The sequence below is a fragment of the Triturus cristatus genome, chromosome 2_1, assembly GCF_964204655.1.
Source record: "Triturus cristatus chromosome 2_1, aTriCri1.1, whole genome shotgun sequence".
Lineage (NCBI taxonomy): Eukaryota > Metazoa > Chordata > Amphibia > Caudata > Salamandridae > Triturus > Triturus cristatus.
The window spans coordinates 548,179,375-548,193,614 of NC_140581.1; the positions used below are offsets into that span (position 1 = coordinate 548,179,375).

The 14,240-nt window shown below is 43.6% G+C and overlaps 1 protein-coding gene across 1 annotated transcript in view; it reads right to left on the reverse strand.

Annotated features, from left to right (window-relative positions):
* Nucleotides 1-3,755: 3,755 nt before the first annotated feature.
* CCNH (cyclin H) overlaps nucleotides 3,756-14,240 on the reverse strand; it is a 211,271-nt gene continuing 200,786 nt past the window's right edge. Inside the window, exons 9-10 of the mRNA XM_085632430.1 lie at nucleotides 8,663-8,720; nucleotides 3,756-4,073 (exon numbers count right to left, since the gene is read on the reverse strand). Of these exons, the coding sequence (XP_085488556.1) occupies nucleotides 4,035-4,073; nucleotides 8,663-8,720 (97 nt within the window). The 3' untranslated portion in view covers nucleotides 3,756-4,034. The remainder of the gene's footprint in view (nucleotides 4,074-8,662; nucleotides 8,721-14,240) is intronic.

Sequence of the window (14,240 nt, forward strand, 5' to 3'; positions counted from 1 at the left end):
GCCATGGTATACACACTGGTAATACTCCGGAAGTAAAAGCCTAGTGTACCATGGTATACACCGGTAATGCTCCGGAATTGGAAGCATTGTGTCCATGGTATACACACCGGTGAACGCTCCGGAAGTGGAAGCAGAGTGTGCCATGGTATACAAACCAGTAATGCTCCGAAAGTGGAAGCATAATGTGCCATGGTATACACCGGTAATGCTCCGGAATTGGAAGCCTAATGTCCATGGTAAACACACCGGTAATGCTCCGGAAGTGAGGCATTTTTAGTAATCGGAAGTGGAAGCGTAGTGTGCTATGGTAAACTCACCGGTAATGCTCCAAAAGTAGAAGCGTAGTGTGCCATGGTATACACAGCGGTAATGCTCCAGAAGTGGAAGCGTAGTGTGCCATGGTAAACACACCGGTAATACTCTGGAAGAAAAAGCCTAGTGTATCATGACATACAATGGTAATGCTCCGGAATAGGAAGCATGATGTGCCATGGTAAACACACCAGTAATACTCCGGACGTAAACGCCTAGTGTGCTATGGTACAAACCGGTAATGCTCCGGAAGTGGAAGCGTAGTGTGCCATGGTAAACGCACTGGTAATGCTACAAAAGTTGAAGTTTAGTGTGCCATGGTATACACACTGGTAATGCTCCAGAAGTGGAAGTGTAGTGTGCCATGGCATACACACCGGTAGTACTCCGGAATTAAAAGTCTAGTGTACCATGGTATACTCTGGTAATGCTCCGGAATTGGAAACAGTGTCCATGGTATACACACCGGTAATGCTCTGGAAGTGCAGCATTTCCATTAATCTGAAGTAGAAGCGTAGTGTGCTATGGTATGCACACTGGTAATGCTTCAGAAGCATAGTGTGCCATGGTAAACACACCGGTAATACTCCGGAACTGGAAACATAATGGGCCATGATAAACACAACGGTAATGCTTCATAAATGGAAATGTAGTGTGCCATGGTAAACACACCGGTAAAGTTCCGGAAGTGGAAGCCTAATGGCCATGGTATACACACCATTAATGCTCCAAAAGTAGAAGCGTAGTGTGCCATGGTATACACATGGGTAATACTCCAGAACTAAAAGCCTAGTGTGCCATGGTATACACACCGGTAATGCTCCAGAAGTGGAAGCCTAGTGTGCCATGGTATGCACATGGGTAATGCTCCGGAAGTGTAGTGTGCCATTGTATACACACGGGTAATGCTCCAGAAATAAAAGCGTAGTGTGCCATGGTATACACACCGGTAATGCTCCAGAAGTGGAAGCATTGTGTCTATGGTATACACATGGGTAATGCTCCGGAAGTGGAAGCGTAGTGTGCCATGGTAAATACACCGGTAATGCTCCAAAAGTAGAAAAGTAGTGTCCATGGTATACACACCGGTAATGTTCTGGAAGTGGAAGCGTAGTGTGCCATGGTATACACATGGGTAATGCTCCAGCAGTAAAAGCCTAGTGTGCCATGGTATACACACCAGTAATGCTCCTAAGTGGAAGCGTAGTGTGCCATGGTATTCACACAGGTAATGCTCCGGAATTGGAAGCAAAGTGTCCATGGTATACACACCGGTAATGTTCTGGAAGTGCGGTGGTGTGCTAAGCTGACATGACTACGCACTGCCTTTTTAGACTACGCCTTTTAATTAAATAACGTGCTTGCAATCAAATAACCCAATGGGAGATAGCGTGACAAATTAAAAATTGTGAGAAACAAATAAAGGAGTGAACAGGAAAAGAAAACACAGACAAGTGTGGAAGACAAGCACGTGTGGCCGCGAATGTGAAAGCGACCGTGCTATGTTTAATTTGTAGCATGATCCACAACAAGGAAGGATTGCAGCTGGCAGCCTGCGTGCAGCTGCTCGCTCCTGACAGCTGGAGGCCGTGGGAATGAACATTTAGAGAAAAGGTGGGACATGCACTTGCCTTTGGCCAATTGCGTGCTTTCATTTTTGAAAGCCACACACAAAGGCCAATAGAATGTGTAAAAGTTGAAAAACCACACAGAAAAGTTTCGGGTAAGTCTGGAGTGATTCCAAGAGACCTCCCCATAGAGCAACGGCTGCGCGCAGCGCTAGGCTCGACCTAAAAAGGGTATAAAGGAGACCCCGCGAACTACAGGCCCATTAGCCTTCTAGATGTATCCCAGAAAGTCTTCAGCAAAATTATCCTGTCACATCTCTATAGCTGGATAGAGGGAAAAATCATACTCGCTCATTAGCAGGTGGGTTTCAGGGCCTCCACGGGCACCCTAGATCAGGTGTTCCGATTTGTCCTGCTCATCTGGAAAGAAGTTAAGATCAACAGGGGCCATCTGTATGTCGTGTTTCTCAACCTTAAAATGGCATTTGACGCAATTGATCGCACCAGGCTGAGGGCTGCCCTTAAGGACCTTGGACTCCCCTGTGACCTGCTCCAACTTCTGGTCCGTTTACATCAACATAATTATGCCAAAATCAGGTGGAACATCGATGGTAGTTTAACCAATTACATACTTGTTTCCAAAGGGGTGAACCAGGGCTGTGCGCTGTCCCAAATCGGTTTACTTTGTACATGAACGGGCTCATAAGTGATCTTTATGATTGTGGTGGTGACCAGCCAAAACTAGCAGGCAAGCTGATACACTCTCTGTTATTCGCACATGACACGCTGTTCATTTCTAAAACCCCAATGGGCATTCAGAACGTTTTAACTAAGTTTGCAATAGCATGCAAAGACTGGGGCCTTGAAATTAACTGCTCAAAAACAAGTTTATGGTTTTTAATCCCTATAAAAGTGAGGTTGGGTACCCAACTCCTAGAGCAGATCAAGGTCTTTGATTACTTGGACATTAGAATTAGTGATATGGCATGAACTCCACAAATCCAGAAAGCGTGCTGACACTTCAGCATGTGGACTGTGCAATAGTTAAGAGATTTAAACGTTCAGCCTTTCGCCCAATTTCATTCTCCTTAGAAATACATCAGGCAAAAGGATTGGGTGCAGCCCTTTATGGTGCCGAGTTGTGGGGGTTGGAGCATTTTAATCAGCTAGAGGTCACAGAAAATACATTTTTAAGATCAATTTTTCATCTTCCAGTGAATAGGCCTTTATTACCACTGTGCCTTGACCTTGGACTAAGGTCCGTTACCCACTTCGCTGTCCTTAAGGTGCTTATGTTTTGGATAAGACTCTGGACTAGTAATACCCAGATTCCAGTAAAGGATGCTGTGGAGGAACTATTAATTCTTCAAAGATAGTCAGGGCGTTTGGTTTGAAAAGGTTAATAAGTGTTTTTTTAAATTGGGGCTGGAGACCATGTGGGATGATCCGCAGTCAATTAAAAAAAACTGTTCCCCAGATTAACTTGGCACTTTAACCATCAGATTCTTAAATGCAAAAAGTTGTTTTAAGTTTGACTTTTACTTGGATGATGTTGAACCTGCACAGGCATGAGCACTGTACATACAGGTATAGCGCAACTGGTTGTTGTACCTCAGGTAAAATCATTTTTCTAAATTCCGAGTGCAATTTTAGATGTTTGCATCATAAGATTATCGTTCCACAAGACGTCTGAGTCGATGTTTTCTGAAGTTAGTTACGAATCAATTATCAGTGCATAAGTAATTTAGATAGGTCACACCCTTTATTCGATCACAGAAGGAAGCTACAAATCTAATAATGAGAAGGTGAAACTGAGAAGTTTAAGTCGTTTGTAGTTTTCTGCAGATGTGGAAAATAAAACTAGCACAGATTATATTTTGTAAAATAGTGATTTATTACAAAATGCAGTTTTAGAAAACATTAACTCACATTTAACATTCTTTCAACTGTAGGTCTTCTACAATAAATACAATATTTTTTATGTTTATTTTTACAAAACTAATACATTTAACACAAAAAAAAAAAAAAACGTTCCCGCCTTGAATATTTAGAAAACAAGTAGCAGATGAATGCATGGAGCCTCATGTCCTGGGATTCTACCTGTAAAAACTTTTTACCAATGAGCGGTCCCAAAACGCCTTCCAACAAACAAAATCAGAGAGACTCAACCAGATCATCATCACTCCATTCTTCCTGAAATTAAAATTGAAAGAAGTTAACTAAAGCATATTTTATATGACAATGTATCAAATTAATCAAAGACGCTATTCCCATAATCTTGTGCAAATCTTAAAAGTAGATTATGAGAGCTTTTTACCTTTAATCTTTTTAATTTCGCATACAGTTCAGAGGCATGCAATGTGACTCAGCATAGATTAAATTCATTAGTTTGTCAATGGAAACAAGTGGTATTTATGTATATATGTTTGTAAATATAGATAGCACAGTAGCAGTTGCCACTGTGTAGTTCTAGTTAGGTCAGACTTTCTGTAGGAAGATAGTTTATTGTTTTGCAAATAGCTTTGGCGCCATTAGTCCAATGTTCGCAAAACTTTCCCCCAAAAAGTTCATCAACCTCAGCTCCTTCATGAAAAGTTTTGGGGTATTCAAAAAACTTTTTTTCCTTGCAATTTCCACAATTTTAGACCACGCTGCAGCCAAAATGGCTGAACAGAAGTAGACCAAATTTGGCAGCAAGCTAGATCTTTGAAGTGAGCATTTTTGTGATTTGGTGTAAATTTGTTCAGTAGTTTTCGGAGAAATTAAAGTTTAAAATGTATAGATATATTAACTGTTGGACTGAAATTCAAAAATTCAAGCCCCCTAATTTGCTGAGGGGGCTTTATTGGAGCGAGCAATCCGATTGGCCGGCCTCAACATGAATAGAAATGTTGTGGTGGCTATTACAGGAATTAAGGACTTGGTCCTCTGTCGTGAAATGTTTTTTTTATAAAAGGATATAAGAGGGCTGGGTAGGGATACCCTGACCCCCAAGCCCTTATGATGGGGGTCCTAGAGGGACTACCTTGTGACCAAAATGTAATACGTTTTTGCTTGCTTTGCGGTCCCACAGGACCCAAAAAAACATGGAGGGCTACTGTATTTTACTTGGATTTTCCCAAGTGTTTGCCAGTGCCCAGTGAACCTTTTTTTTGTGAAAATTCTTTTTATTAACAAAATTCAACATTTGGTCACTTCACAGTTTAAAATCAATAGAGTTACAGTGTTCAGCCGCAAGCCCCTGGCCCGCCTCTCGGTGCAATAAGATTCAACATAACAGGGTATGACATTGTCCTTGTCTTATGGGGATACCATTTCTTCTGGGGAAGAGGGGACTGGGGGCTCGCAGATGTTGCCCCGGTATGCATTCCAGAGAGACCAGATCGCCACCCACTTCCCGGGGCACCCTCTCGAGACATATACTATCTTTTCCTGCAGCATGCACCAATCCATGTCTTTTTTCCATGCTCCAAGCGACGGCAGCGTATCTGCCCCCCAGAGGCGCGCTATATTACGCTTTGCAACCGTCAGTCCTAGTGTTACCCATATTCTGCCTTTAACCTGTAGGTCCGTGGGCTCCCAGACGTTTAAGAGGCATCGTTTGGCCTCAGGCCGCGACCTCAGCCCCCACACCTTGCTTATACAGTCGTGTATCTTTGCCCAGTATGTTTGAACCTGCGGGCACTCCCATATCACATGAAGAAATGTTCCCCTGTCCCCACACCGCCTCCGGCAGAGTCCGTCCACACTCCTCCCCATCAACACCAGCCTAGTGACCGAAATATACACCCGGTGCAGTACCTTGAGTTGCATGAGCCGCAGTTTTGCGGATATCGCCACCTCCTTTGGGGACGATGGCGCCTCTCTCCATTCCTCCTCATCAATTTCTAGGCCATCCGCCTCCCACCTCCCTTTGAGGGGCCCCAGCGGGCCGGGGAGTGATGTATTAGTTTTTTGTAGGTGAGGGATATCGCCCTCTCGGGCAAGTGACCGTCCAGCAGTCTATCCTCTAGGGGGGAGGAATCTGGGAGCGACATCCCCGGTGGAATATTGGATTGAAGAGAGTGGCGGACCTGCATATACCGGAAGAGCTCCGAGGGCGCCAAGTCATGCGATTGCTGTAGTGAGGCAAAGGGCAGCCAGCCCCCCAAAGGTCACCTATGTGGGATATACCAATCAAGTCCCAGTTTCGAAAGCCCTTAGAGCGTCCCAGCGATCCGAGCTGCTCCGACACCCAGAGCGGGGTTGCCTTTGTCAGTTTGCCAGCCCACCCCAGCCGTCGGTTGACAACATGCCACAGTTGGACCGAGTGTTGTGTGGGTCCCGTGAGGTGAAACCTTGTGGGTCGCGAATAGAGTGCCGCCTCGAAATTCCCTCCGGGGAGGAGCCACCTGTCCATCCCATAGCCCGGGTCGTCCCCACTGCCGTACGTGCCCTGGTTGATGGCCGCAAGGTGCGCCGCCCAGTAATATTTACGGATGTCCGGCAGGGAAATGCCCCCATCGTACCACCCCAAGGTGAGTTTCTGGAGAGACATGCGCGGCGTGCCACTCCATAGCAGGTCCCTCTGAGCGGCCTCAATCTCTGCAAAATATTTATGTGGTACTAGATCTGGGTAGTTTTGGAGTGCATAGAGAAACCGCGGCAGGGCCATCATTTTGAACAGGGCCGCACGCCCCAGCAGCGTCAGAGGGAGCTTTTTCCACACCGAGACATCCCTCCGGAACCGCTGCAGAGGCGGCCCAAGGTTGGCCTCAAAACGTGTTTTTGCATCCTTGGAGATGTAGATTCCAAGATATCGGAACTCCTCCGCGGCTATCTGGATCGGGCAGTCACGTGGAACCAGCGGTGGGGCCCCATGCAACACGTAACCCAGTGAACCTTTAATTAATGTTTGGGGAGAGGGGCCTGAGGCCGCCGTTCCCCGTGCTGAGTTACGTCTCAAGGGAAACTCTTCCCCGGGGCCCAATAGAACGCTGACCCTGTGTCCCCATCCGCTAGGACAGAATATGCTGTAGAGCAGTGAAAGAGTGGCCAGGGGAAGGGTGTTTTGCTCCCGCCAATGGCAGCCAATAGAAAAGGCTGCGCCCGCCCAGCGAGAGGACAAAGGTAATATTTCTGGTTTCTGCACAGCCTCAGAGAACAAGCAAATCTGCAGGAGGACTTGGGGCTCCCCAGCAGACCCCAAAGGAAAGAGAACGCTGTGGGTGTCCCAGGCAGGAACAGGTCCTGCAAACAAAAAATTAATTTTTTTGCGGCCTCTTGCCACATTATTTATTATAATACATGAGTGACCAGCCGCTCATTTTCTTTTTTTCCACTGCTCACAGCATGAAGCGCCCGGTAATGACTTTTGTGTCCCAGTTAGTTACCCTTCAGGATATCGTGAATACCCTCAAGGAATTTCTCTTTTCTATCTCAATATACCTGGCACCTACACAGTACGAGGCCCATATAAGACACCATTCTAAAAATCTAAAACTATACTCCTAGTAAAGCCAATGCTGATACCATCTAAATAGATTGGAGTTTTCTGCATTCCCCGCTACTTCTGACAAGAAAAAAACATGTAGGTGGCAGACTAAGTAAAGAGAAATACACTATAAGTCCAGGTCTTTTCTAAGGCATCTGTAATATCTATCTGCAATGTACCCTTTGCTGTCTGAAACAAAAAAATCATAGCAGGCACACTCAAAAGCACCTCCTGGACCAAGTAACCAATCAGTACCAGCATATTAATGGAAAATAATGATCTCTCAAAATACAGTTTCGGGGATCAGGATCTAAAGATTATGGAGGATGTAGATTTTAGGATGTTACTTCCACCATTTAGGAAATGTTGGCTAAATTTCAGAATAAATTCACATTAATTTGTTTTTCGAATACAAATAATAACTGGAGATCTAAATCTCTACAGGCACTCATCAGGGTAAGAAGAGAGCTTCAAAATCTGAACAAGACAAACGTTCCTCTTTAGCACTCATTACAAGTGCATAACTTTCTTTACAAACCGTATCATAAATTACATTAAAGCAATAAAACTAGATTTCTGGTTCCGCCCTCAGCTGACATATCAGCAGCAAATAGCTGCAGAAACATCAGGGTGGAAGAAGCCTGAAAAATTAGAAAAAAGTACAGGAACAAAGTGCACAAATACAGATTTCTACAGTAATTTGCCATTACTCAGGGACTCCTAAGCGCAACAATTGGAACGTCAGGACATTCCTACAATTTGTAATTGTTGCTACCTGCGGGTACTTAGAAGTACACTTGTAGGAATTAGGAAGTAGGAATTTTGGGTCTAGGAATACCACATCAGTATTCTTGGGTCACCTGTAATGAAGGGCTAGACTCAGTAAACAGGTTCATAAACGTCTTGCCTATACGGTTTGTGAAGACTATGGTTATCAGTTTATTATTTACAATAAAAACGAACACCAATGTTATGATATTCTTCAAAGACTTGTGGAAAAGTGAAAAGAGACTATGATGGAAACCGGAATGCTATTTCTCATTCAGATAAACACCTAAAATGTGCAACTTTTAGTTGAAGAGTTAAGAGAATAGGAAAAAGCTGTTACAGCTAAGTGAATCGTGAAATCATCCCTCTTACAAATGTGAGAGAATGAAAATAATTCACATCAAACGTCACACTGATCCAGCCACTGAAGGCACAGACATTTAACCTAAATTCTTACTGTATAATCTGTCATCTTAAAATACCAGTTGTGATAAAGAATAATGGATAACTGGAGGAATAAAAGCATCAATGATCCACTGACCTCATCCATTTTTGGTTTCTTGGTAATGTACTCATCGTCTTCAAAACCTTTTCTCTTCCTTTAAAGTCCAAAACAATTACATTATCATTTAAGAATCCATTTATCTTTAACATAGTGCCACCGAGCCAAAATACATCATTCTTTTGTTGATTGATTTCCATATTAGTACATTTATATACATAATTTCCCCACTATTCCATAATTCATGGTTAATTGTGCACTGCCCCTAGCGAATAATGACAATCAATGAGTTCCTTCAGTGTCATGACATCCTCACCAACCAATCTGTCTGCATAGTTTGCTTATTTGCCGCAGCATAGCATTTGTCAGTTGTACAAAATTCATACCATTAGCAGACATTCGTTAGATAAAAGAGACAAACCGCATCAGAGTACACACAAGATATTTTAAATACAGGATATTACAACTATGAAAACACATCACTTCTTTACCAGTAGAAATCCTTGCTTACTATATTTAGAACTAGCTTTGTTTTTATTTACTAACACCTATCAAATATTATGGCATGGAATTCTACTTGATCACTCAACATGTTGATCAAAACACGCAATGGTCAATTGTGAATGTTCTGCTTTGAAGACCAACTGAACTCTTTCTTTTGATCTGTTCTGAAACAAAATGCCAGCACCATGCTTTATTGGAAATTAGTTACTTACTTGAACTTCTAGTTCTCCAGAATTGGTATTTCTCACAGATTTACATGCTTGAATCATTTTCTGCCTTAAGGCTTGGAATCCCCAGTACTGACACTGTATTTGTCACAGATGTCTCGGCAGATATTTGGGACCGGCACTCCTGCATAGAGAGCTGCGGACGTGCACATGCTTCAAGTAGAATGCAGCTTCACTCAGAGGCATGGCCTTGCTTGGACAGGGGATAGCCCCTGTCCGGTCAGCCAAAGGAGACAAATAGTTGGTCGGATGCACATACATTTTTAATTCAGAAAATTTGATGCACCGCCATATGACCAGCGAATGTAATGTCTTCTCAGCTGACATCGAAGGGTTTGGGAAGAAAAACTGGCCAGTCCAAACCGAGGTCCAAGGGCACTTTAGCATGAACTTTGGGCTGATGAGCAAGGTAAACTTTCAAGAAATATATAGTTCTTTTCGCGTGGAGGCTTCACTCCCACTCCCTCCTTGCAGATGTCAGAGCAAGGAGAAGTGCTGTCCCCAAGTGCCTTTAATGTCAGTACCGCACCATTCTCAGCACTGCATCCTCCTTCTGCAGTGCATAAGCGCAGCAGTGTTAATGGCGTCAGCTAAAGTTTCCAGCCATAGGGGCCACCAGTTCGGACTACCACCTGCCCAATGGTGGTTACAGGGCCAGACATGCTCTGGGTCTCTCAAGTCCGCCACACCATGCACAGCTGTATAGTTTTTTTTTCCCCATGTCAACTGAACACTGCTGCGAATCTGCATTGTGGTGCAAATAGCACGCTAACAACTGCGCTGGAGTAGACGCTCATCATCAAGCTTCCCCTTTCCAGTGGATTTTTTTTGGTCACAGCACAAAAGTAGCAATTCAAATTTTAAAAACCAAATCATGATGGCAAAAAAAAAAATCCAGAGACTGTCAACAATCTATCACAATTGTCAAATAATTCATAGTGATTAACAGAAGTAGCGAATCAGTTAATCACAACCTTGTATGGCAGAAATGTACAAAAGTGTTAAACCTTTCAAGCCCACCTACCAGTGAGCACTTTTTTCAAAACGCTAATTTCTCAAAAACTACTGAATGGATTTTCACTAAACCAATAAAAGCACACACTTTGAGTAAAGTTCTTCTTGCATGCCAAGTTTGGGGTAAATTCGTTAAGCAGTTTGTAGGTGAATGCACAAATTACCATAGGAGCTAAAATTGGATCACACTTATTATTTTCACCCCTTTAACTTTTTTCGTTTGAAAGAATCTGCATGAAAGTTAGCAAGCCGGACCTCAGCTGACTCAACTAAGTGACTCGCAAATTTGGTGCAGATCTGTCCATGGTGGCAAAAGATAATCAAGTGAAAATAAGTTTTCAACCATAACTACACACTGGGGACCTCAGTACCTACTTGGTAAATATGCTTCGCTCATAATTTACAGAAGAAAGGCATTTTTTGTTTAATAACTGAGCCACCTGCATGAAATGCTCAAAGATAATACACCCACTGTAGCTCTTTCACAGAAAGATTTGTGCTGATTCAATTAGGTGGGAGGTTCAAGAAAAACGAGGGGGGAGGGAGGGGGTAATGTGATTTCCCATCGGAAAGTTTGCAGGAAAAAAACAGCTGGACAGAATTACACCAATTTTTACAAAAAGTCAGAACTTTACTGAAGAAGCTTGCTCTTTGTTATCTGGTGTAAATGCGCATAGCCTTTTTTGGAGAAATTAGCATTTGAAAAGGTGCTCAGGTTAGGCATGAAGGGGATAACGCTGGTAAGCGATATTAGAACTGTTGGTGTTCAGACATTCTCCGATTGGCCCTTTCAAAGTGGATGGGTGAATCATGATTGGCTGGTTGCTACCTGGAGAATAGGTTGCAGCACTCCTTACAAAACTCCTGAAAGATAATGAAGTCACATAAGGGAGCAGAGGACAGGCTGGCTGCTTGAAAAGAGAACTTGATAATCTCCTTGAATCCAGGATCACCTAGTGACTCCAAGGGCTAATTGGCTGGCCTCCTGTGTGACCTACAGGGACACTTAACAAGCTCCTGTGGCCATGAACCCTGCTTCTGGCCTCTGCTGGAGTGAGTTCTAAACCCCCTCTCGTCCTAAGTGGAGCTTCCTAGGCCCTGGACCCTTGGTAGTGGTGTAGGTGGTACCTCTCCAGAACTTGGGACTTAATTTTTCCTCCTACAAAAACTGCATGGAGAACGGACAGAAGACTGGGACAAACCTGCGAGCTGATCCACCTGATGGTGCATCGCTTTGCATTAGTTCTTGTTACGTTGTTCTCTGCTGCAGCGAATGCTGTACGGTGGGCCGTCTCGCCGAAGGTCTCCAGCCACGTGGAGCCCTTTACGGCTATAGCCAACATCCTTGTCCTGCTCTCCGAAGCTAAAAATTGTCACTCGGCACAACGACGACCGGCTCCCCATATTCGACTATGATGATCTCCTTGGCCGGGAAATCCAGATTTGCCTGCACAGACCATTTTCTTGCCATTTTCAACAGCTTCACCAACACTTCATACTGTGGCTTCCTAGCATCACCGACTACAATTCGGACACAGCCAGCTACCTTGCCCACTGAATTCTGCCTTCTCTGGAACTTCAGAAATGTTTCTAAGTTAAGACGAGACCGGGCCCAATCAACCCCTTGTATCCGACCTGTGCTCTGTTGTGGTTAGCTAACGTTCAACTTTGTCTCGGTCTCGCACGAGCGATACCTGTGGTTGGCGCTTCGTTGTTGTAGGTGCTAGATTTCACTAAAAACTTTTAAAAAAAATCATAATTGTGATTATACTGGATGGATTAAATTTGTTTTGGTGTAATTTTTAGATTGCAGCCTACTAGACAACGCAGTATGTATTCTTCCACAAACATTCTTTCTGTAAACAGGCCTTTAAATATTGTTCTTATCTTGTCACATTTGCTGTGCATTCAAAGACAGAGGTCCAATGTCAAGCTGTGTCTTCCTAGGGAGCATGGTGTTTACTTTGCTTTCGGCTGACTTCAAAGTGAGAGCATTGATAGTTAAGAGGAATGCAGATCACACACCTTGGACTGCTGCTCCGAAAGACCAACAAGACCATCTCTAAAAACCACTTTTAACTTCAGTGCTGCAGAATATGTAGTTTCAGTACAATACATCAGTACAATTCCTGCCACTGGCAGCTTCACGGGGGCATATTCTGTAGCAAATCCATCCAGTTTCTTAATTTTCAGTCTCTTCTCCGTTCTTTGTCGTATTGACAGGCAGCTTTATTGGCCCATTATTTTCAAACTTTAAAAAAAATCTCTGTTGAGATTGGGAGGAGGCCAGCATGGTTTCTGGTATGAGATGGGGCTCACCTGCCTCGTGTGACATTAACTACACCTCTGTGATCCAGACCTCCCTATGGAGTCGTTGTTAGATCTGCAGCACAGGAGGCACGCTGCATTGTTTTGTTTGCATCTTCATATCTCAGTGTACTGTGTAAGGTTAGCATTGCTTTCCGGCCTCAGAAATGCGCATCCATTAAAAACACAGAAAGAAATAGGTTTCCTGGAATCAATAGGTAGATGCAGGTCAGGTTGTGCCTGCCTGTGTTGGACAAGTTACTGTAAGTGTCTGTATTATCATTTGCCTGCTTGCTTTAATAGCTGTGTTAATCCGTCACTGCTCTTTATAGCGTTTGGTTCATTCTTTGAGCAAGTGGGTTTTTCTGTGCCAGCTCTTTGCAGCGCTTGACTCATTCTTTGCACAAGGGGGTTATCCTTTCAATGTTCTATGTCACACTTGGTTCATTCTTCAGTGCTCTTTGTAGCGCTTGGTTACTTTTTTTAATAAGTGGGTTAATCTGTCACTGCTTTTTCAAGTGCTTGGTTGAATCTTTGTGCAAGCCATTTATTCTATCAGTGCTCTTTGTAGTGAGATGTTCATTCTTTGGCCAAGAGGGCAATGCTTTGAGAGTATGTGCATGGCATATCTTTACAGGTTTTGGTGACTATCTACCAGTTGGTCTTACAACAGCCCACTCATGTGCGAGGCCACAGCATTCCTATTCTGTGCACCACCATACTACATTAGCTTGTTGGCTTGCTAAAACATCCACACAATAGTGCTTGGTAAATATGTGTGGTTTAGACTATGTAGCAGTTTTACAACTGCCAGTTAAGGGAATGTTGCCCACGAAAGCTATATATTCCCCTATTTTATGAGTAGAGTATGCTGTAGGGGGTATACACAAAGGCCTTTTGGCTCTGAGATAGCATGTTTGGATGCATTTAACAATCCATTTAGAAATGCCCGATTTTGAAATGGGTTTCCCTTTATGAGGGGTAGCAAACGGAACAAAGAGTTGTTTTGTGAACATCTTTTGTCTTGTCAATATAATACATTAATGGTCTTTTAATGTCTTGTGTATGAAGAGCCTTTTCTGCCACAGAATCTGGTTGAGCAAAGAAAACAGGTAGCAGAACTGAATGATTATTGTGGAAAGGGGATACTACCTTTGGAAAGAATTTTGGGTTGGTACGAAGCACCACCCAATTCCTATGAAGCTGGAAGAATGGTTCTTCTAAAGTTAGTTCCTGGAGTTCACTAAATCATCTTAGCGAGGTGATAGCAATTAAGAAATCACCCTTCCACAAAAGAAATTGGAGGGGGCAATTGTGCAACGGTTGAAAGGGTGAACCCATAAGTCTTTACGGAACAATATTGAGATTCCACGCAGGTGAGACCCTTGGTGCTATCAGTCTTTTAAGGCCTTCCATGACAGTCTTAATAACTGGCACTCTGAACAAAGATAATTGTTACCGGTTTTGAAGATAGGCAGTAACTGCCACAAGATGTAGACGTATGGAAGTGTAAGTGTGAGGAGGAGAGACACGAAGCACACCAAAGTGTCCCAAGGAGTGCGGCG